The sequence below is a fragment of the Muscardinus avellanarius genome (genome assembly GCF_963383645.1).
Source record: "Muscardinus avellanarius genome assembly, chromosome: 2".
Lineage (NCBI taxonomy): Eukaryota > Metazoa > Chordata > Mammalia > Rodentia > Gliridae > Muscardinus > Muscardinus avellanarius.
In genome coordinates this window covers 99,285,699-99,308,838 of record NC_137787.1, presented here as the reverse complement: position 1 = coordinate 99,308,838, position 23,140 = coordinate 99,285,699, and the positions used below count along the sequence as shown (strand labels likewise).

General features: G+C 47.5%; 1 protein-coding gene across 1 annotated transcript in view; it reads right to left on the bottom strand.

The window, feature by feature from the left end:
* LCT (lactase) overlaps nucleotides 1-23,140 on the bottom strand; it is a gene marked incomplete at both ends in the record, with an annotated part of 62,605 nt that overhangs the window by 1,830 nt on the left and 37,635 nt on the right. Inside the window, 8 exons of the mRNA XM_080690341.1 lie at nucleotides 18-245; nucleotides 965-1,188; nucleotides 2,264-2,398; nucleotides 8,812-8,921; nucleotides 11,767-11,969; nucleotides 15,778-15,976; nucleotides 16,965-17,255; nucleotides 21,184-21,452. Of these exons, the coding sequence (XP_080546467.1) occupies nucleotides 18-245; nucleotides 965-1,188; nucleotides 2,264-2,398; nucleotides 8,812-8,921; nucleotides 11,767-11,969; nucleotides 15,778-15,976; nucleotides 16,965-17,255; nucleotides 21,184-21,452 (1,659 nt within the window). The remainder of the gene's footprint in view (nucleotides 1-17; nucleotides 246-964; nucleotides 1,189-2,263; nucleotides 2,399-8,811; nucleotides 8,922-11,766; nucleotides 11,970-15,777; nucleotides 15,977-16,964; nucleotides 17,256-21,183; nucleotides 21,453-23,140) is intronic.

The window sequence follows — 23,140 nt, the reverse complement described above, 5'->3', positions numbered from 1 at the left end:
CCCCAACCACCTCTCACCTGGCTGGTTGAGACAAGGGTGAGGTCCTGTTGCAGGATCGGGGAAGCCATTGCACCGGACTACAGAGGCATAGAACGAGGCTGATGCTCTGGGGATCCTTGGCAGAGAGGGGTCAGTGTAGTTCACAAAGTGCAGACCAAACTTCTCTGCATAGCCTATGGCCCACTCGAAGTTGTCCATCAGAGTCCAAACTGTATATCCTCGAAGGTCCACCTTATCCTGCACGGCTACCCAAACAGAGGACTGGGGATGAGCTCTCCTTTCTCAAACACCACCTCCCTGCCAGGCCTCTTGCACTCAGGCTGCCCACAGTGCCCTGTTCCGACCTGCAGAGCAAGGTGAGCTCAGGCCCAGCTCTGAGAGCCGCCCTTACTTTGCAGTTATTAGCAGGTCTTGTGCAGTGCGGCTGCAGCACCAGCAGCAACATTCTAAAAAGACTATTTCTGACTGAAATAGACCGAGCTAATGCCACTGGGCCACCTCTCTACAGCTCAGGAGAATGGTGGGGTCAGGGCCTTAGAATGTAAATACGCGCGCGCGCACACACACACACACACACACACACACACACACACACAGAAAACCAGTAGCCCTTAGGTGGAAAAAAATTGTTGGAACAGGATTTCCTTGGCTGGCATGGCTCACTCAGCACTGCTCTGCCCCCTAATGTCACACTCTCACCCCAAGTTAAGGTAGAATCCAGTGTTGAATTTTTGCTTGAGGAACAAAATACTAGAGTACTACTACACCCAGCCTGTTCCGAAGCCAAGTTCTAGTCGGTGTGGGTCATTTGGGATTGTTTGCTGAGTGTAGATCTAGAGTTGGGGGTGAGGGCAGCTCAGACCCAGAGAAAGTCTTTAAACCCAGCAGGAGTGCTTTCCAGCTACTGTGGCTCAGGCATGCAGCACTGGCCTCCTGCAATGGAGGAAGGGGCGGCCTGCCTTACCTTTGAGGGCCTCGTTGATGTAAGTGCGGAGGTAGTAGATCCTCGCCGTGTCGTTGAGCTCTGCGTCTCCCCTGTGGGAGACCCCGTTCTCTGTTATATAAATGGGAGGATTGTTGTACTCCTCCTTCAACCAGTTCAGGATCCTCCTAAAGCCAAAAGGTGTCATCTTCAGCCAGAAGGAGCCAGAGCTCGACCAAGAGCGATCTGTAATGGAGGCAACTCCCCTACGAGTTAAAAAAAAATTAGTAATTAGGTCTTGTTTTATACATCCAAAGAGGCCTTTTACGTGAAAATGCAAAACAGGATTTTTCTTTTTTCTGGTACTGGGAATTGAACCCAGGGGCATTTTACCTCTGAGCTACACCCCAGCTTTCTCTCTCTGTTTTAAACAGGGCCTTGCTAAGTTTTTGAGGCTGTCCTTGAATGTGTAATCCTCCTGTCTCAGCCTCCCAAGGACTGGAATTAGTAAAGGCATACACCACCATGCCCAGATCCCATATAACTTTTTTTTTTTATAGTACTAGGGTTGGAACCCAGAGGCATTCTACTTCCGAGCTACATCCAGCCCTATTTTTTATCTTTTATTTTGAAACAGGGTCTCACTGAGTTGCAGAGGGCCTCACTAAGTAGCTGAGGCTGCCTGCAAACCATGATCCTCCTGTCTCAGCCTCCCAAATGCTGGGATTGATTACAAGCGTGCACCACCATGCCTGGCTTTCTCATATAACTTCTGAAATGACAAAAATGTTTCCACATTTCTATATTTCTTCCATGAACGTGTATGTATTATTTGTACAATATAGAAATAATAGTTTGACTTTTACCTTGAAAAGGGAGAAAACACCCTCACTGGTAAAAGAAAACAAAGGGGAAAAAATGCTTTCCTTGAAAATGTTTCAAAAAACACAGGCATATACATTGTCTCATGGGAAGCCCTAGTACCAGATTACTGTTAACTTGCTAGAGTTCCAGGAGCTGATGAGTATCTTGCAGGCCCTGCTGCATGGAGGGGCAGGAGCCCTCCTTTGCTTTGTTTTTCTTGTGGCACTGGGAATTATACCCAGGCGTTCTGCCTGTAAGCTACAACCCCAGCTCTTTGCTAGGTTACTGCATGATGTCCATGAACCTGCAATCCTCCTGTCTCAGCCTCCCAAATACTAGGATTACAGGCTTGCACCACTGTACCCGTCCAGGAAGCCCACTTCTGAGGCTGTGCAGGCCTCCGAGTAAAAGCCAGACTAAGGGGACCTTTCTGTCCTTTCTAAAGATTGCTCTAGATGCTCCATGTGGCTGACTTACCTGTCTGCATCAAAGGAAGAGACGGTAAGAGGATAGTTGAGGTTGTAGGCCAGGACAGTGGTGTAGTGATTGAACCCAAAATAGTCATAGGTGCCATTGATCCTCCTCTTCTCACTCTCTGTAAACTCTGGGAGCCTGGAGGGAAGGAGCCATATTTAGGAGTGTCTTGAGGAAAGAACGTGGTGTGGCAGGTGGGGAGGGGCACTAGGCCATGACTGGGGGCAGCTGGCTGAACAAGAGCGGTGCAGGAAGCCCAGAGGCTCTTCTCACCCACCTGGGCCTCCCTGCCCTGTTCATGAGCAGCCTCTTCCTGTTGGGAAAACAAAATCAGCTGAGGCCCTTTTATCAGCTCCCCACTGCAGGGCCACACACAGTTTTACATTTTCTTTAAACTTCAACATGCAGATTCTCATACTTATCATCTAATGATAGATTTCAAAATCAAGAGCTTGTCTAAGGCACATACCTCGAGACTGTTCCTTTACAGGTTTTTTTTTTTTTTTTTTTTTTTTGCGGGTCTGTCTGGGCCTCAGCTACTTAGTGAGACCCTCTGCAACTCAGTGAGACTGGTTTCCTTTATGTTTTTAAAGTTCTTTCCTAATTTGTATCTCCCTATTCTGCCCTTCATAATTCTCTTTTTTAATAAATTTTTATTGGTGCGTTGTAGTCATACATCTCAATGGGATAAAAAACTTGTAGAGATATACATGCACATCACCCAGTCAGCCCCTACCCAATCTCTAACCCCTTCCTGCCCCCCCCCTCCTACCCATGCTTGGCTTCCTGATTGACTGATCCATTTAAGTACATCATGTGCTTTAAAGAGTTTCCCTTATCTTCCCTCTTATCCCCTCAGATATGTCACCTTCATTCCTCCTCAGCAGGGTCCCTTTTTCATCTAGAGTTCCTTCTGTTACCCATTTCTCCCTATTATTATGCACATTAAGAAAACATCTGAAGCCAGGCATGATGGCACACGCTTGTAATCCCAGCATTCGGGAGGCTAAGACCAGAGAATCGCAGTTTGTGGACAGCCTCAGCTACTTAATGAAGCCCTCCTTAATTTAGTGAGGATGTTTTATACTGTTCTCCAAAGTGGTTGCACTAACTTGCAATCCCACCAACAATGTATTAGAGCTTCTGTTTCTCCACACTTATTCCCACTTATGGAAAGCCAGAAGGTGAGTAACTTTGACAGGATGATCCACTCACAACCAATTTTTTCTAATAGAGGTCACTTGGATCTGGAAATCTGCTGAGAGATTAGGTGAGACAGTGGCAGCTTCTAGAGCTTCCTGGCCACTCAGATGAAGAAACCCGCTGGCCCTTTGCTGTGGAGCAGGCCCAGTTCCAGGCCTGCCACGCAACAGGATCTGGCCTGGCCTCACCACGTGGCGGGCTCTGGTCCCTGTCACTGTGGGCTGGACGTTTACAGAGGTTCCCATTTTTCCCTCCATATATATATATATATATATATATATATATATAATTTAAGTAGGAGAAAACAGCATGTGTCATTTGCAGATGCTAGGAGCCCAATTCCCTAGCAGCAATGGATTTTATCTCCCCACTGAAAATGGAGGCTCACAGCCCCACCATGGAGAGTGGGATCTGCTGCTCCAAGCACACCCTGTACCTCAGCGCAGCACAGATGAGTTGCGGCGGCCATGAGCTGAGGTCTCCCGGGACAGCTGGCACAGCGAGCCAGCCCAGCAATATAGGTAGGGCTCCCTCCAACTTGCCCCAGACATTTTTCTTACATAGTATGTTGTCCAGAATTCCTGCACATGTGCAGTGGGAGCAGTCTACTTTTGGGGAGATTTCTTCAAAAATTCAAGGTGGATTGGATTAGAACTGTCTGCCTCTCCAGGATACTGGCTGCCTCCATCTTGGTCCGTCTCTGCGAAACTTTTTCTTACATAGTATGTTGTCCAGAGTTCCTGAGCATGTGGGGCAGGAACAGTCTACTTTGGGGGAGAGTTCTTCAAATATTCAAGGTGGGCCAGGCGTGGTGGCTCACGGTTGTAATCCCCATACTTGGGAGGCTGAGACAGGAGGATCGCAAAGGTTTGAAGCCAGCCTTGCTGGCTTAAGAGACCCTGTTTCCAAATAAAAAAATATAAAATAGGTCTAGGAGTGTAGCCCGGAGGTAGAAGAGTTCCATCCCCAGTACCACCAAAAATAATAATAATAATAATTCAAGGTGGATTTGGTTGGATCTATCTGCCTCTCCTGAATACTGGCCGCCGCCACCGCCTTCTTGGTCTCTCCTAGAGTATGTTGTTGTTAAGGGTTCCTGTTCATGTGTGGCAGGAGAAGTCTGCTTTCTAATCTCTTCTGGGATATCCCTACAAAAATCACTTTTCTTGCAGTGGCAGGCACCACGCTGCTGTCTTGCCTGTAATTCCGCCATTTTCCACTCTCTGTCCTATATTTCAGATAGGAAGTCATAACTGGAAATGTTTCTGTGTGTTGTCCCAATCAGCTATTAAATCACAATCTGTTGTCCAGGGTTTCTCAGAGGGATGCATGTCCTATTCAGCTGCTGCCAGCCTACACCGCTCTGGCCGGCGCAGCTGCCGTTATCTTCCTCCCTCTTCAATATTTTTTAATAAAAGAAAACAGTAAGTGTCTTTTTCAGGAGTTCAGGGCCAAAGTACTAAGCAGCAATGTGTTTTATCTCCCCGCCAAGAGCGGAGGCCCACAGCTGCACCAGGGAGAGCGGGTTCTGCTGCTCCGAGCACATCCAGCCCCAGCGCTGTGCAGAGGAGCGCGGCGGCCAGGAGCGCCCTTGGCTCCTGGGACGCCCGGCACCGGTCGATCTGACTATGCAGGGCTTCATCTGACGTGCCCCAAACATTTTTCTTACATAGTATGTCGACCAGAGTTCCTGAGCATGTGGGGCATGTGGGTGCAGTCTATTTTCGGGGAGATTTCCTCAAAAGTTCAGGGTGAATTAGAATGAATCTACCTCTCTCCCCGATACTGGCCACTGCCGCTGCCGCCATCTTGGCCCTCTTCCTGAGCATTTTTCTTACATAGTATGTTGTCCAGAATTCCTGAGCATGTGGGGCAGGGGCAGTCTTTTTTGGTGAGACTTCTCCAACAGTTCAAGGTGGGTTGGAATGGATTTATCTAGCTCTCCTGAATACTGGCCACCGCCGCCATCTCCACCATCTTGGTCCATCTCTTCTCTCTTATATTTTAGGTAGGAAGTCATGGCTATAAATGTCTCTATGTGTTGTGCCAATCAGATATTAAACCAAAATCTGATGTCCAGGGTTTCTCAGAGGAATACATGTCCTATTTGGCCGCTGCCAGCTGGTGTCTCCTCATAATTTCCTCTTTTTGTTGTGATTGGTTGTTCAGGCATATCTTTTTTTCCCCCCAAAGTCCACTGTTTGCGGGGGAAACTGAGTTTCTGATGTCTGGACTTCTATGTTCTCATGATTTCACTGAACTTTGACTGAACTTTGTTTTCTTAACATGCTAGATGAGGCATTTTTTCATGTATTCTTTTTTTTTTTTTTCAGTACTGAGGATAGGACCCAGAGGCATTGCACCTCTAAGCTATACCTCTAGTCCTATTATTTATTTATTTATTTATTTATTTATTTATTTATTTATTTATTTATGCGGGTCTAGGGGTGGAACCCAGAGGCATTTGACCTCCAAGCTACACTCCCTGCCCATTTTTTTATTCTTTATTTTGAAACAGGGTCTCACTGAGTTGCAGAAGGCCTCATTAAGTAGCTGAGGCTGTCCATGAACCGCAATCATCCAGTCTCAGCCTCCTGAATGCTGGATTACAAGCGTGGTGGCGCACACTTGTAATCCAGCTCTATTTTTTTTTTAAAATGGGTTCTCGCCAGACGTGGTGGCACACGCTTGTAATCCAGCTCTATTTTTTATTTTTTGAAATGGGTTCTCGTTAGGCGTGGTGGTGCATGCTTGTAATCTCCGTGCTTGGGAGGCTGAGACAGGAGGATTTCACAGGTTCAAAACCAGCCTCAGCTACTTAATGAGACTCTCAGCTACTTAATGAGACTTAGTGAAACCCTGTTTCCAAATAAAATATAAAATAAGCCGGGCATGGTGGTGCACGCTTGTAATCCCAGCATTTGGGAGGCTGAAACCAGAGTATCATGGTTCATGGACAGCCTCAGTTACTTAGTGAGGCTGTTTCTGCAAAAGACCCTGTTTCAAAATAAAGAATAAAAATGGTGCAGGGGGTGTAGCTGGGAGGTCAAATACCCCTGGGTTCCATCCCCAGACCCACAAAAAAATAAAATAATATAAATAGATCTAGGAATGTAGCCCAGAGGTAGAAAGCCTGTGGGTTCCACCCCTAGTATCACCAAAAAAAAAAAAAAAAAAGGAATCTCAGTGATTTGCAAAGGGTCTCACTAATTGGTTGAGGCTGTAGTTGAGGCTGTCGGGAATTGTAATCCCCTGGTCTCCGCCTCCCGAATGCCGGAATTACAAGTGTCCGCCACCATGCCCGGCAGTTTTCCATGTATTCTGAGACCTTCTATAGACCTTTACTCACATGTACTTGCATGCAATGCAGACAGGTTCCTTTCAGCTAAATCCTGACTGCACCCAGGCTGAAGGAGACCCTGGTGGTTTAGAGGTGTCCTGGGGATGCCCTGCCTGAGCCTCTACCATCTTCCTCTTGACCTTTCTGCTGCCGTTGCCCTAGACAGTGGATCAAAACCTTCCCTCCCTGGGGTTTCTGAAACGCTGGGGAAAAACTCAAGCATAAGCCGGGCATAGTGGCACATACCTATCCTCCCAATACTTGGGAGGCTGAGACGGGAGGATTGAAGTTCAAGGACAGCCTCGGCTAGTAGAGAGACTCATCAACCTTGCACAGCCCTGTTTCCAAATAAAAATAACAAATAGCCTGGGGATGTAGCTGGGAGGTAGAATGCCTCTGGGTTCACTTCCCAGTACCAAATCATACAAACAAAAGCCAGCTGTCCCCCAGGCCCCACCACAAGGCCTTGCCTCTCACTGCTGCACTTCAGCCTCCCCACCCATTCTCACCTCCAGACACCAACCCATACCCCACCCCTTGGGTGGAAGGACCTCTGTTTTTCCAAATCCTAGTCATCAAGACCCAGCTCATCAGACGTCTTGCCTTGTCCATGAAATCCCCTGGGTCTATCCAGCCCACCCTGATCTTGTCTTCTGAGTTTTCTTAGAGAATGGACTCCCATGGAGTACAGCTAGTCTGTCAGCGACAGTAGGAGCCAGCGTGGACTCCTGTCCTTGCATGGGCCCCACTGGCTCTCACCTGGGCACACAGTAACCGCCCAACAAGGTTATATAGATGGGTATTGGAGACCAGAGTTGGCACAATGGACCTTTAGGCACAGCCTGCTCAGCAGGACTTGCCTCACAGGTCAGGAGTGAGTTATAAGGTGGACTTTAGATCCCCGTGAGTAGAGGGGTGGTTGGAGTACAGATGTAGACACCGTGTTGGGACCTCACCTGCTACATTCCTTTTGCCTTCTGCGTGTGGTCACAGCTACCTCAGGCCAGTGACAGTCACTCTGTGCCCTTCCACGTCACACCTCTAATGCTAGCTGGGTGTTTTTTTGTTTTGTTGCAGATATGGGGATGGACCTCCGAGCTACACCCCCTGCCCTATTTTTTATTCTTTATTTTAAAACAGGGCCTCATTAAGTAGCTGAAGCTGTCCATGAACCGTGATCCTCCAGTCTCAGCCTCCCGAATGCTGGGATTTCAAGCATTACTGAGAATGAGGCCCTGCCTGAGGCCCGACCATGCCTAGTAGCTGGATGATTCTTAAACTCACAGGGCAGGTCCTGAGGCAGACAGCCTGGCTTGGAATCCTAGCCCCATCACTCTAATCTCTATACTTCAGCTTACTCATCTATAAATAGGAATCAAAGTACCAACGGAAGATCAATAAATTGTAGCTGCTTTTTTTTTTTTGCGAGTCTGGGGATGGAACCCAGGGGCATTCAGCCTCCGAGCTACATCCCCTGCCCTATTTTTTATTCTTTCTTTTGAAACCAGGTCTCACTGAGTTGCAGAGGGCCTCACTAAGTAGCCGAGGCTGTCTGCGAACCGCAATCCTCCAGTCTCAGCCTCCCGAATGCTGGGATTACAAGCGTGCGCCACTGTGCCCGGCTTTGGTAGCTGCTCTTTATATTATTTCCTTGATGGAGAATGGAGTGAGCCAGAAAGCAGGGATACTTTGGTGTGCGCCACTGCCCCCCGCTGGCCAAATGCCAAATGCACATGCCAGGCAGTGAGCCATTATATAAGGTGAGGAGATAGGAAGCAGGGTAATTTGTCCTTGGAGTAAAGTAGTAGGGTTGATAAGAGGAAAGATTCCCTGGATGTTCTGAAGGATAATTGCATGAGTGTCAGGCACTGGGCTCTGAATTTACATGGACCATCACATGTAGCCTTCCCAGCAAGCAAAGAAGCTGGGAGACACGGTCACTTGCCTAAGACGTGCCTCTCTGGCCCCAAACCCCCTGGAGCTTGCCGCTGTGGGCACAAGGCCTTACCGAGACTTGCTGAGGCCCGCGGCCAGGCTCCTGTCACGGATCCGTGTCTTCATCACCTCCGGGTAATCTCCATTCTTGAAAATAGGATGTGCAAACCAGCCTCCCATAAACTGCAGAGACAGGTAAGGGCGGGGGTACAATCAGCCTTGGCATTATAGGTGAGCACACCAGAGGCAGCACCATCCCTGCTCAGAAGCCGCTGCCTCAGAACCAGCCGTCCTCCTGGCCTGCACTGAAGCTCTGCTCTCCCTGAGCTGGCTGCATGCTGCAGCCTAACTGCCCACAGGTCTTTCCACCTGCTTCGCTTCTGTGTTCTAGCTGCAGCACAGGCCTCAGGCAGGGCCTCGTCCTCAGTAATTACAGATTCCAGTGCTGGGAGGCACAGGAGGATCACACAGGTTCGAAGCCAGCCTCAGCTACTTAGTGCGGCTCTCAGCAACTTAGTGAGACCCTGTTTCCAAATAAAATATAAAATATGTCTGGGAGTGTAACCTGGAGGTAGAAAGCCTCTGGATTCCATCCCCAGTACCACACACACACAAAGTCAAAAGCTCTAAAGTGGGGAACTATTCAACACGATGTGTGTGAATGCTACAGACTAAACCTAGAAATATCTTCCATGCCAGGCACGCGCTGTACCACTGAGCTACACCCCTAGGAAAACATTTTTGTTTTTTTAGTATTGGAGGTTAAACCCAGAGGCAATCTACCCCCAAACATTTCCCCCCCCCGCCCCGGTACTGGGGATGGAACCCAGGGGCACTCTACCTCCGAGATTCACACCCAGCTCTATTTCCTTCCCTCCTCCCTCTCTTTCTTCTTTATTTCTCTTCTTTCTTTCTTTCTTTCTTTCTTTCTTTCTTTCTTTCTTTCTTTCTTTCTTTCTTTCTTTCGGTACTGGGGCTTTCTACCTTCGAGCTATACTCCCAGACCTATTTTATACCTTATTTGGAAACAGGGTCTCACTAAGTTCCTGAGGGCCTCACTAAGTAGCTGAGGCTGGCTTTGAACCTGTGTGATCCTCCCGTCTCAGCCTCCCAAGCGTGGGGATTACAAGTGTGCGCCGCCACGCCCGGCTATTCTTTATTTTGAAACAGGGTCTCACTGAGTTGCAAAGGGCCTCTCTAAGTAGCTGAGGCTGGCTGCAAACCTGTGTTCCTCCTGTCTCAGCCTCCCAAGTACTAGGATTACAAGTGTGAGCCACCATGCCCAGCTCCTAATTTTTTTTTTTTAAAGAATCTCAGCCAGGAATGGTGGTGCACACTTGTAATCCTAACAATATTGAGGCCCTTTACAGCCCAGTGAGACCCTGTTTCAAAATAAAGAATAAAAAATAGGGCTGGGGGTGTAGCTTGGAGGTAGAATGCCCCAGGGTTTTGTCCCCGGTACCGCAAAAAAAAAAAAAAAAAAAAAAAAAAAAAAAGAATCTCACTAAATTGCTGAAGGACCTTGCTAAATTGTTGAGGCTGGCCTCTAACCCGCAGTCCTCCTGTTGGAACCTCCCAAAAACTGGGATTATAGGAATGTGTCATCATGCCCAGCTAAAACTATAATCTCTAATGAGGTCTAGGCCATCCTTATCGTCAGAAGATAAGGCACCCAAACATATAATGCTGGGGGGAATAAGAGGCTCTTTGGTGTCTTCTAATTTTGCCCACCTGCTGGCTGATGCCTGGCATGTGGGGGAGGCAGCCTACCACTCAGGCAGAGATGAGGCTTAGAGCTCACACATCCTGGGAAAAGAAGCTTAAGTAACAAATTGAACCTGTAGACGCTGATTCTAATAGATGTGTATCATAGTGCAGGGCTTAGTACCATGGTGCCCCATAAATCGCTCCACCTAATGATACTACAGTCTGCTATTCTAAGAGGTTTGGGGGTTTGTATTTAGGAGCCAAAATTATTGCTCTAATTCACTAGTTTTGTGAATGTGAAATGAAGGATGCCCTCAATTTGGCCACCTTTTTAAAGCTCTCTTGTGAAAGAGCCTGACAAACGGGGGTCCTCAGAGTTTCCCAAGAGAGTCAAAGTGCCTTGGTAAGAAGCAAAGTAGGGGTGCCTGGAGGGTGGAGACTCGTGCCTTTGTGTGTGTGTGTGGGTCTGGGGATGGAACCCAGGGGCATCTGACCTCCGAGCTACAGCCCCTGCCCTATTTTTTACTTTTTTTTTTTTTTTTTGGTGGTACTGGGGTTCCTGGAAACCTGTCTACCTCCAGGCTACACTCCCAGACCTATTTTATATTTTTTTTATTTGGACACAGGTTCTCTTAAGCCAGCCAGGCTGGCTTCGAACCTGCACAAACATCCTGTCTCCGCCTCCCAAGTACAGGGATTACAAGCATGCGCCACCACGCCTGGCTACTTTTTTGTGTGTGTGTGGTACTGGGGGTGGAATCCAGGGGCTTATCTACCGCCTAGTTACACTCCCAGACCTATTTTTATATCATATTTGGAAACAGGGTCTTACTAAGTTGCTGAAAGCCTCACTAAGTAGCCTCTTTATTTTGAAACAGGGTCTCACTAAGTTGTGGAGGGCCTCACTAAATAGCTGAGACTGTCCAGGAACCGCGATCTTCCAGTCTCAGCCTCCTGAATGCTGGGATTACAAGTGTGTGCCACCACACCCAGCTTCCTTTTTGACACCAAAACTGGGTGTGGTGGCACACACCTGTAATCCCAGTGCTACAGAGGCTAAAACAGGAGGATCACAGGTTTGTGCCAAACTCAGCAATTTGGTGATTACCTGTTTCAAAATAAAAAATAAAACAGAAGCTGGGGGTTTAGCTCAGAGGTAGAATGCCCCTGGGTTCAGTACCCAGTACCACACATGCAAAAAAAAAAAAAAAAAAAAAAAAAATCAGGTACTAGAAAACCTGGGCCTAGATCTAAATCTTTGATTCTCAGTCCAATTCTGTTTCCATGAGTCAAGAAAACAGTACCCATGAGAGAAGCAGACCTGAACGTATCTCCTGGCTGCCTCCACATCCTCCTGGTTGGAAGGGTCCCTGGGCTCGGCCCAGTCACTGTTGATGGTGATGGAAATCACGCCACCTTGCCGGGCCCGGTACGTGTCATTGTAGAGGTGCCAGGCTTCGGCGTGAGCCTTGATCAGGTTGTGGCCGGCGATGTAGGGAGCAGTGCCAGGCCTGAAGGAGATCCCTGGAAGCACAACACATCATCAGAACTAAGGGCAACACTGTCGGTCCCTGAAAACAGGTCTCCCCTCTGTATTTGGGAGAAGCACTTTGGCATGAAGAAGGCTGGAAAGCTGGGTGTGGTGGTGCACGCTTGTAATCTCAATACTTGGGAGGCTGAGACAGGAGGATCTCAGGTTCGAGAACAGCCTCAGCAAGTAGTGAGATTCATCAACCTAGTGAGACCCTGTTTCAAAATAAAAAATAAAATAGGGCCAGGGGAGCCAGGCGTGGTGGTGCCCGCAGCAGAGGCTGCAAGAAGAGCTGTCCAAACCCAGGCCCGTCCATCTGCAGGCCCCGGATGGTGTGGCTGCTCAAGACTTGAGGGGACTGTCATGCTCTTTCCAGCTTTTACACATGACACTGAGGAAGTTTGTGTGTGTGTGTGTGTGTGTGTGTGTGTGTGTGTGTCCTTGAACCTGTGATCTTCCTATCTCAGCCCCCCAAGTATAGAGATTACAGCCATGCACCACCACTCCTGGCAGTAATCCCAGGACCTAAGAGGCTAAAACAGAAGGATGACAAGTTTGAGGCCAGCCCCAGCAAGTTAGTGAGTCCCTCAGCAACTTAACAAGATCCTGTTTCAAAATAAAAAACAGAAAGGGCGAGGAGTATAGCTCAGGGGTTGAAGGTCCCTGGATTCAATTCCCGGTGTTAGAGTCTGGATCTCAAATGACTCCATCTTGTGAAGATGTGTCAGTCTTCAGGTCTCTTTGGACACCTCCCCCTCCTTCCTGAAGTGTCCTCACTGTCTTGCCTAAGGCTTGCCCTGAATCCCCTTGCTTACCACACCCCTCTGTTTATTGGAATGTCCCATAATCCTTCTTAACCCTGATGTGACAACCCCCTTGGCAACAGTTAACTGCTGCTCCCCTGCCCTGTAGACTTCTTTAACAGCCATAGAAACTTCTGGTCTGTAGGTAGTTATTGGGCTCCAACTTTTCCTGGAGACCTCTCCACAGGTTGTGTGTGTGTGTGTGTGTGTGTGTGTGTGTGTGTGTGTGTGTGTGTGTGTAGGGTACTGGGGATTGAACCTGATGGGGATTGAGCCTGTACTGACTGTTAATAAGAGCTGTATTAGGCCAGGCATGGTGGTGAACTTGTAATCGTGGCATTTGGGAGGCTGAGAAAGGAAGATCGTGGTTAGAGGACAGCCTCAGCTACTTAGTGGGCCCTTTGAACTCAGTGAGACCCTGTTTCAAAATAAGGAATAAAAAAATAGGGATGGGGGGGTATCTCAGAGATAGAATGCCCCTGGGTTCTGTCCCCAGTACTGCCAAAAAAAAAAAAAAAAAAAGAGCTGTATAGAGATGTATTAAGAGCTAATAAGAATAAGCTTTCATTCTTTTTTTTGGTGGTACTGGGGTTCCTGGAAACCCTTTTATCTCCGGACTACACTCCCAGACCTATTTTTATACTTTTTTACTTGGAAACAGGGTCTCTTAAGCCAGTGCGGCTGGCTTCGAACCTGCGCGATCCTCCTGTCTCCGACTCCCAAGCATAGGGATTACAAACCTGTGCCACCACGCCCGACTAAGCTTTCATTCTTAAGCAAAACAATAAAATCCTTTTCTCTGCCTCTAAGCTGTCAGACAAAAGCCAATACTGACTCTGGCTAAACATGGCATGTTAAAACAAACACTAAATTCTCATAGTACTTTAAAATTTAAGACCCCTATATTAATTAGCACATATACAAAAGAGTTATAGCCCAAAGCCTCCATACTTTAAAGACAAGTTTTCAACATAATAACTTCTAGCAGATAGAGATAGAAAAAGGCTAAAAACTCCCAAGGATGTGGGAGGATAGTACAGGCCTTCTCCAAAGTGGACAAATATCATGTAACCCCTAACCTTGTTAAACAAGTAACACATCTTGGTCATAAATCTAACAAGAAAGGCTTACACTACAGAGATGATTGGTGGGCCGTGCCTGTATTGGGTCAGGGGAGGTAAAAAAGACTGTTTATTGGCTAAGCAGGATGGGAGAAAGGAGATAATGAATCCTTATAAAAACTGTTCTTTTCTAAAAAATCCAGTGTCTTACTTTCAAGGCACTCTACTGCATCTCTCTGATACAGTCCTTTGTTCTGTCCCATCTTTCTACCTTCGCAATAATAAAATTTGCTTAAACTTGCAGCAGTATAGTTCTGGCTTTTTTTTTTTTTTTTGGTGGTACTGGGAATGGAACCCAGGGGCCTTCTACATCTGGGCTATACTCCCAGACTTATATTTTATTTGGAAACAGGGTCTCTTAAGCCAGCTGAGGCTGGCTTTGAACCTGAGCAATCCTCCTGTCTCAGCCTCTCAAGTGGGGGATTACAAGCATGCACCACCACGCCTGGATCTCTGGCTATTTTTTTTTAAACTAGCTAGGAACAAGAACTCACGTCGACATCTCAAACTATTACAGGACAGAGGGGCATTCTACCTCTGAGCTACAACCACAGCCTTATTTTTTTATTCTTTATTTTGAAACAGGGTCTCACTAAGATGCTGAGGGCCTAAGTAGCTGAGGCTGGCCACAAACCTGTGATCCTTCTGTCTCAGCCTCCCAAGCAATAGGATTACAAGCATGTGCCACCCTCCAAAGGCCCTCCACAGGTTTTATCCCAATAAAGCCTGTGCTTCTGTTGAGCTGTCTCCCAGCTCCTTCCTCCCAGAACCTTACAGTCAGTACCACAAAAAAGAAAAGTTGTAGCTGAATGTGGTGGCGTGTACCTGTAATCTCATTATTGAGTGGCTGAGACAGGAGGGGGTTCTTGGCCAGCCTCAGTTACTTAGTGAAGCCCTTCACAATTTAGTAAGACGGTTTTAAAATAAAGAATGAGCCGGGTGTGGTGGCGCACACTTGTAGTCCCAGCACTTGGGAGGCTGAGACAGGAGAATCGCACAGGTTCGAAGCCAGCCTCAGCTACTTAGTGAGGCTCTCAGCAACTTAGTGAGACCCTGTTTCCAAATAAAGTGTGTGTGTGTGTGTGTGTGTGTGTGTGTGTACACACACACACACACACACACACACACACACACACACACATGCATGCCTGGGAGTATAGCCCGGAGGTAGAAAAGCCCCTGGGTTCCACTCCCAGTACCACAAAATAAAAAATGGAAAATAGGGCTGGGGGTGTAGCTCAGAGGTAGAATGCCCTGGGTCCAATTCCCAGTACTGCAAAAAGGCAGGTGGGGGAGGCAGGGGGAATGGGAGTGTAGCTCTCTGTGGTAGAATCCCCCTGGGTTCAATTCCTAGTATCAAAACAAAGGGAAAAATAGTTGTATATAGCATATATTATTATGCTTCACCCCCAGGTCCCAGGACAGCTGTCCACAGTCAGGCCCACTAACAACACCTCGGCAAAGCTTAGGAATGAATGCTCTCGCTAGGTAAACGGGATAAGAACATAGCAACCTCCTGTCACCTGGGGTCAGGTTTCACTGTGATTACATGGGCCAAATCATCTATCAGAGCCTTTAGGATTTGGGGGTTGTGAAAAACAGACTGTGGACCATCCTTCCCTACACTAATCTGCCCACATCCCTGACCTTGGCTTCCTGCCCCAGGCAGGTGAGAATCAACTCTGAGGTGCTGAGCTATGAGACTAGGGTAGAGCCGGCTGGTCAGAGGAGCCTCTGCAGCCCTGAGCGGGAAGCAGGGTTTCTAAGCACTGCCACTGGGATTTTGAACACCTTCTCCCACACCTACTAGATATTTTGTGTCTTGAAGTGTTAAGAATCCTGTTCCAAAAAGCTGAGGAGTAGGGCCCAAACCTTACCTGGAGCTGCTGTTCCAAAGCCGTAGCCCTGGGTAACAAGGGTAAAGGGCTCATTCACTGTGATCCAGAACTTCACCTTGTCTCCCAGCCTCTGGAAAAGCACATCTGCATACTCTTTAAACCTTTGCACGACAGTCTCATTCTCCCAGCCTCCAACGTCCTGGAGCGCCTGGGGCAGGTCCCAGTGGTACATGGTTACCTATAACAGAGCCCAATCAACAGTTTCATCCAGTATGCTCTCCACAGGAGACTGCACTGCCCACGACAGGACATGCACCAGCATAAAATGTCTGCTGCTGCCAGGAGTGGTGGCGCATACTTGTGATCCCAGACTTGAGAGGCTAAGGCAGGAGGATCGCAGGTTAAGAAGCCAGTCTCAGCAACTTAGTGAGACCCTGTTTCCAAATTTTTTTTTTTTTTTTGCAGGTCTGGGGATGGAACCCAGGGGCATTTGACCTCCGAGCCACACCCTATGCCCAATTTTTTATTCTTTATTTTGAAACCAGGTCTCACTGAGTTGTGGAGGGCCTCACTAAGTAGCTGAGGCTGTCTGCAAACCACGATCCTCTGGTCTCAGCATTCCAAATGCTGGGATTACAAGGGTGCGCCACCACGCCCGGCTCCTGTTTCCAAATTAAAAAAAAAAAAAAAAAAGGCAGAGGGCCCCTGGTTTCCACCCCTGGCACACACGTGTGTGCGTGTGTGTGTGTGTGTGTGTGTGCGCGCGCACCCCCCCCCCCACAAAAAAAGGTCTGCTGCTAAACCTGAGAGTGAATTGAGACAAAAGGACTCAAGGAATTTTTTTTTCTTGGGAGAGGTTTGGGGAAGAAAACTCGTCTATGTTTTAATTCTGCATGATGTGAATTTACAGACAACTCAAAAATCAAGCTGGATATGGCAGCAGACACCTTTCATCCAGTACTTGGAAGCCTGAGCCAGGAGCGTTGCAGGTTTGAGGCCAGCCTCAGCAACTTAGCAAGGCCCTTAGCAACTTAGCGAGACCCTTTGTCAAAACAGTAAATAAAAAGGGCTGGGGTGCAGTTCAGAGGTAGGGTGCACCCAAGTTCAACCTCCAGTACAAAAAAAATATATATCAAATTTGAAAAGAGCATTTTGTTTACAAAATAACTGTGCTCCCATACTGACTGCCATGCATGGTCCTCCTGGGGCAGGCCCGCCTGCCTTACCTGCGGCGTGATGCTGACCGCCAGCAGTGCGTCAATGAGCCGCATGTAGTAGTTCAGACCCGCTTCATTGATGTACTTGGTTGTTCCATCCGGGAGGATGCGAGACCAGGAGATGGAAAAGCGATAGTGGGAAACGCCCAGGTTCTGCAGAGCGGCCACGTCCTCGGCGATCTTGTGATAGCTGTCGCAGGCCACATCTCCAGTGTCATCATTCCCAACCCTCAATGGTGTGTGAGAAAACGTGTCCCAAATACTAAGGCCTTTGCCATCTTCTCTCCACGCACCTTCGATCTTAAGAGGATGAGACATAGTCTTATTAAATTATTCAGTCAAGCATTCACAAATCCTTTCTGGAGGTGGGCAAGTCCCGAATGGGAACACCTCAGCCTCCCTGGGAGCCTTCTCTGGCCACCTCAACAGTTTCTGCAGCATCACAGAACAGGAGGCAAATGTGAGCTAGCCAACTTGGCTTCCCACGAGACCGCAAGGTGGGCACCGTGGCCTTGGTCTTGGTGTCCCAGCAGTCAACACGGCAGGGCCTGGTGTGAGGCTGGTGCTTGAAGAAGGTTTAAGTGAATTATTTCATGCCCCACCTCCACACCTGGCTGAACTGCGGTGCTGCCAGGTGAGGAGGCAGGAATTCTAGCCTGGACATATGTCACAGTAGCTGTGGTTCCCTCTTCACCTCCCACCTACCCTGCGGGGAAGCCAACTGCCTGGAAAATGCTCGTCTACTGTACTCTCACGGGTACACTTTCTGTAATTTAAACCATTTTAGAGCCGGGCATGGTGGTGCACACTTGTAATCCCAGTATTTGGGAAGCCAAGACAGGAGGATTGTGGTTCAAGGACAGCCTCAACTACTTAGTGAGGTCCTTTACAACTCAATGAGACCCTGTTTCAAAATAAAGAATAAAACATAGGGCTGGAGGTACAGCTTGGCGGTAAAAAAAAAAAAATTGAGCTGGGAGCCAGGCCTGGTGGCACACACCTATAATCCTAGCATTTGGGAAGCTGAGACAGGAGGATCATGGTTCGCCGACAGCCTCAGCTACTTAGTGAGGCCCTTAGCAACTCAGTGAGACCCTGTTTCAAAATAAAGAATTAAAAAATAGGGTTGGGGTATAGCTTGGAGGTTGAATGCCCCTGGGTTCCATTCCCAGTAACACACACACACACACACACACAATTGAGCGGGGGGGGGGGTGTAGCTTGGAAGTAGAATGTCTCTGAGTTCAATCCCCAGTACCAAAAAACATTTTTTTTCAGAATAGACTGTATAATGTTATGTGACTGGGTGCAGCCAAGACCATGCTCACACTCTAACCAAGAGGCTGAGACAGGAGGATCGTGGTTCAAGGACAGCCTCAGCTACTTAATGAGGTTCTTTGCAATTCAGTGAAACCCTGTTTAAAAATAAAGAATAAAAAAAATAGAGCGCCAGGTGTGATGGCGCACACTTGTAATCCCAGCACTCGGGAGGCTGAGACAGGAGGATCGTGGTTCGTGGACAGCCTTAGCTACTTGGTGAGGCCCTTTGCAATTCAGTGAGACCCTGTTTCAAAATAAAGAATAAAAAATTGGGCTGGGGGGTGTAGCTTAAAGGTAGAATACCCCTGTGTTCCATCCCCAGTACCGCAAAATAAATAAGTAAATAAATAAAATATGTCTGGGGGTTAGCTCGGAGGTAGAATGCCCCTGGATTCGATCCCTAGTATCACACACACAAAAAGATTCCAGCAAGGCCTACAGCCTATATCCTACAAGAAATCCTGAAGCGTCCCTGTGTCCAGCTGTAAATCTGTAGGGCAGTGGTTCTTGCCTGGAGGCTGTGTGGCCCACAAGAGAGCTGTTAGCAATGTCTAAACATTTTCAGTTGTTACAATGGCATCTGGTGGGTAGAAGCCATAAAGGCTGTTACACACCCTAGGGCACACAGAACAGTTCCTGCAACAAGAAATTAGCCATTTAAAATGTCAATCTGAGCCAGGTGTGATGGTGCATGCTTGTAATCCCAGCATTCGGGAGGCTGAGACAAGAGGATCAGGATTTGCAGACAGCCTCAGCTACTTAGGCCCTTTGCAACTCAGTGAGAACCTGTTTCCAAATAAAGGATAAAAAAATTGGCTGTGGGGTGTAGCTCAGAGGTAGAAGGCCTCTGGGTTCCATTCCCAGTACCACAAAACAAACAAACAAACAAACAAACAAACAAACAAACAAACAAAGTCAGTCTGGTCCAGGTTGAGAAACTCTGCTACCGAGTATTCTGCCTGATATTTAGCAGATCCAGGCTCTGCAATCTTGGCACTTGCCTCCACTGAACCTTCTGCACAGGCATTGGGCAAAACATCTAAGAGACTCAGACCTGGGATATCTCCTTGAGTCCAATGAGCAGGACGCAGGAACAGGTTTTGTATTTGCCTGATAATTACCTTTCAGCCAATAAAGGTCCATCTAAGCTAGGCATGGTGGTGCATGCCTGTAATCCCAGTAACTGGGAGGATCACAAATTCAAGACTGGTCTCAGAAATTTAGCAAGATTCTTGATAATCTAGTGAGAGCTTGTTTCAAAACAAAAAATAAGGCAGGTGTAGTGGTGCATGCTTGTAATCTCAATACTCGGGAGGCTGAGACAAGAGGATCACAGGTTCAAGGACCAGCCTCGCCAAGTAGTGAGATTCTCATCAACCTAGTGAGATCCTGTTTAAAAATAAAAAAAAAACAGGGCTGGAGTGTAGTTCAGAGCTATACTCTGAGTTTAATCCCCAGTACTACTTAAGTAATTAATAATTAATTAGCCAAATGAAAAGAGGAGGGTAGCTCAGAGGTAGAATGCCCCTGAGTTCAATCCCCAGTACAACCAAAATTAATTAATTAATTAAAGGTCTGTGTATGACAGAATTTGGCCTGAGACATTCATTATCACTGGGTAACACAGTGGTTAACCCTCATTTACTTCAGAAACATTCTCAGCAGTGATGATCATATAGAAAACACCCCAGGGCTGAGCATGTCCATGGCCCTGGCCCTACCCAGGTCCATGCTGAGCATACAGAGCTCCACTCCTGGACCAGAGAGAATAAATGGAAGCGGGGACCCACCACTAATCACCCAGCAAGGCATTCACTCTGTGTGTGTGTGAGGGGGTCCTGGGATTGAACCCAGAGGTGCTCCATCTCCAAGCTACACTACCAGCCCTTTTTATTTTAAAACTGGTTCCCTGTTTTTTTGTTTTGTTTTGTTTTGCAGCACTGGGGATAGAACCCAGGGGCATTCTACCTCTAAGCTACACCTCCATCCCTACTTTTTTTATTCTTTATTTTGAAACAGGGTCTCACTGAATTGCAAAGAGCCTCACTAAGTAGCTGAGGCTATCCAAGAACCGCGATCCTCCTGTCTCAGCCTCCTGAATGCTGGGATTATAAGCATGCGCCACCACTCTGACTCTATTTTTTTATTCTTTGTTTTGAAACAAGGTCTCATTAAGCTGCAGAGGGCCTCACTAAGCAGCTGAGGCTGACCATGAACCTGCAATCCTCCTGTTTCAGCCTCCCAAGTACTGGGATTACAAGCGTGCGCCAACATTCCCAGCTCCCTGCTCTTATTTTAAAACAGGGTCTGTAAATTGCTGAAGGTCTTGCTAAGTTGTTGAGACTGGCCTCAAATCTGTGATCCTCCTGTCTCAGCCTCCAACATACAGGGGTTATAGGCATACACCACTACCCCCAGCCATTCATTGCTTTTTATCTTTCATTATACCACCCCCCCACACAAACCCAACTATCATATCTTCTGTACTGAGCCTTATGTGGTGTGAACAGTCTGGTGTTAGAACATCAGGAGCAGCCCATGCCCACATCCAGAGCCAGCTTGGGCAGACTACCTGCTTGGGAAGGCTAGGGGAATGGAGGTGTCCAGCAGAGACTGGGCATTTGCACGTCTTCGCCCAAGTGTTTGTGTCCAGGTTCCACCTGCTCCATCGGACTGTGCAGACACCCACCTCAGCATAGCCCACTGTTCGGTCTGACATAACCAGAGCATGTGCAGAGGCTGGGCTATCCAGGCAGAGCCCCACCCTCAAGCTCTCCTGTGGCACATGCACTGGCCTCTGCAGGACTGTGGGTCCCACTGCTAATGCACACACCCTCCTGGCACTGAGCCCGAGCCTGGCATGTGCCAGGGATGCAGTAAGAGGCGTGCAGCAGCCAGAACTCCTCACCTGGTATGCAGCAGATGCTGCGCTCCAGATGAAGCCCTCGGGAAACCTTCCGTACAGGAACTCATCCTCCTTGGGCAGCGGCATGCCATTGTTGGTAATGACCTCTGTGTAGTACCTGGCTGAGGCTCTTGCTGTGCGAGTCCTGTTCGCATCATTGAAGTCAACGTGGTATAGCCCAAACTTGATGGTGTAGCCATATAGCCACTCGAAGCCATCCATCAGAGACCAGGCATTGTACCCTCGCAGGTTGACACCATCAAGCCTGTAGGCTAGGATGTCCAAAGGGAGCAGAGGAGGCTTTTACCCCAGGAGTCAGGATTTTCAGAGCCCAGCCCAAGGCTGGCTCCTCAACATAGGCCAGGGCCCTAACCCTCACCCTATACACAGTGATGCAAGCCCCAGGAGACAAACAGGTCACCTTGAGGATCTTACCAGCTGCAATGACCACACATCAAGCATTAACGACTGATTTTTGCAATATATATATATATATATATATATATATATATATATATATATATATATATAAATTTTGGTCCTAGATTGAACACAGAGGCATTCTACCTCTGAGATACACCTCCAACCCTTATTTATGTGTTTATTTATTTTATGTATGTATGTATTTCAAAACAGGCTCTTGCTAGGTTGCTGAAAGTCTGGCTAAATTGCTGAGGCTGGTCTGAAATCTCTGATCCTCCTGTCTTCAACTTCCCAAGTACTGGGATTACAGGAGTGTGCTACTGCCGAGATTACCTCCTCCTCCTTGGCATCTGCGTGATGATCTCCCATGCAGTTAATTGGCTGGGCCTAAAGTAGGGGGAGCCCCGAGAGGAAGTGTTGTCTCTGGCCAAAGTACTCCCCTACTCTTAGATATTCTTTCATAACTATTATTCTTTTTTTTTTTTTTTGGTGGTACTGGGGTTCCTGGAAGCCCTTCTTCCTCCGGGCTACACTCCCAGTCCTATTTTATATTTTTGAAACAGGGTCTCTTACGCCAGCACGGCTGGCTTCGAACCTGCGCGATCCTCCTGTCTCCGCCTCCCAAGCGCGGGGATTACAAGCGTGCGCCACCACACCCGGCTTTATTATTCTTTTGGTAATGATTCTTTTAACTTTCTATACGAATTTCTCCGGTGATGTAAGATCAGGACTGTGAGAGAAACTGAGTCCGTGAAAAATAAATTTTCTAGTAATTTGTCTAAGCCTCTAAACACCCTCGGCTTTGCTCAAAGATGTAAATCTAGTCAGAATTCAGATACTGTGGAAGCAGTCCTGCTACCGCAATTACAAATGCAGAATTCCTCCCTATCTTTGACCTTCATTCTAATCATTACAATAGAGCCAAGGGCTAGAAGGAATCTTGACCTTCTGGAGACAGGGCGACACCACCTGGTTAAAATAGCTATGTCAGAACAAAGGACAGATATAATAGATGTGTAAGTGTGAAAGAAAGGAAATATGGTGAGAATAAGAAAGTATTTTTGAATGAAGAGGAGCTTATCCTAAGATTGTCCCAAATGGGAAAAAAAGGAATTAGAAAGATTAAAAGCAGGTTGCAGAAGGATTGTGGTGTGGAAATGGATTATTAAAAGAGGAATAGGCTTCTAATAAGCCTATCGTTTGAGGAGAAGTGCTCAGCTGCTAGAGAAGTACATCTGACAACTAAATCTAAAAACTTCATGTTATTTCTTGGTGTTTACCTGCTAAACTGTGTTGTGAGCTTGCTTAAGCTTTCAGACTTTAAAAGGTAATGCAGATGAAACCTGGGAGACCTCCATCGCACCCCCCTGGATCACCATATCTCCCCATGCCTGCCATATGGACTAAGCCCTAGGAATGGAAAGTTCTGAAAGGGTTAAAGAAAACTCTTAAAAACTGGATTCTTCAAGTGATTTTGGGTGTGACTTTTGTTCTTCTGGAATTTGCCCACTAAAAGCCTCTGCAGCTGCAAGGCCAA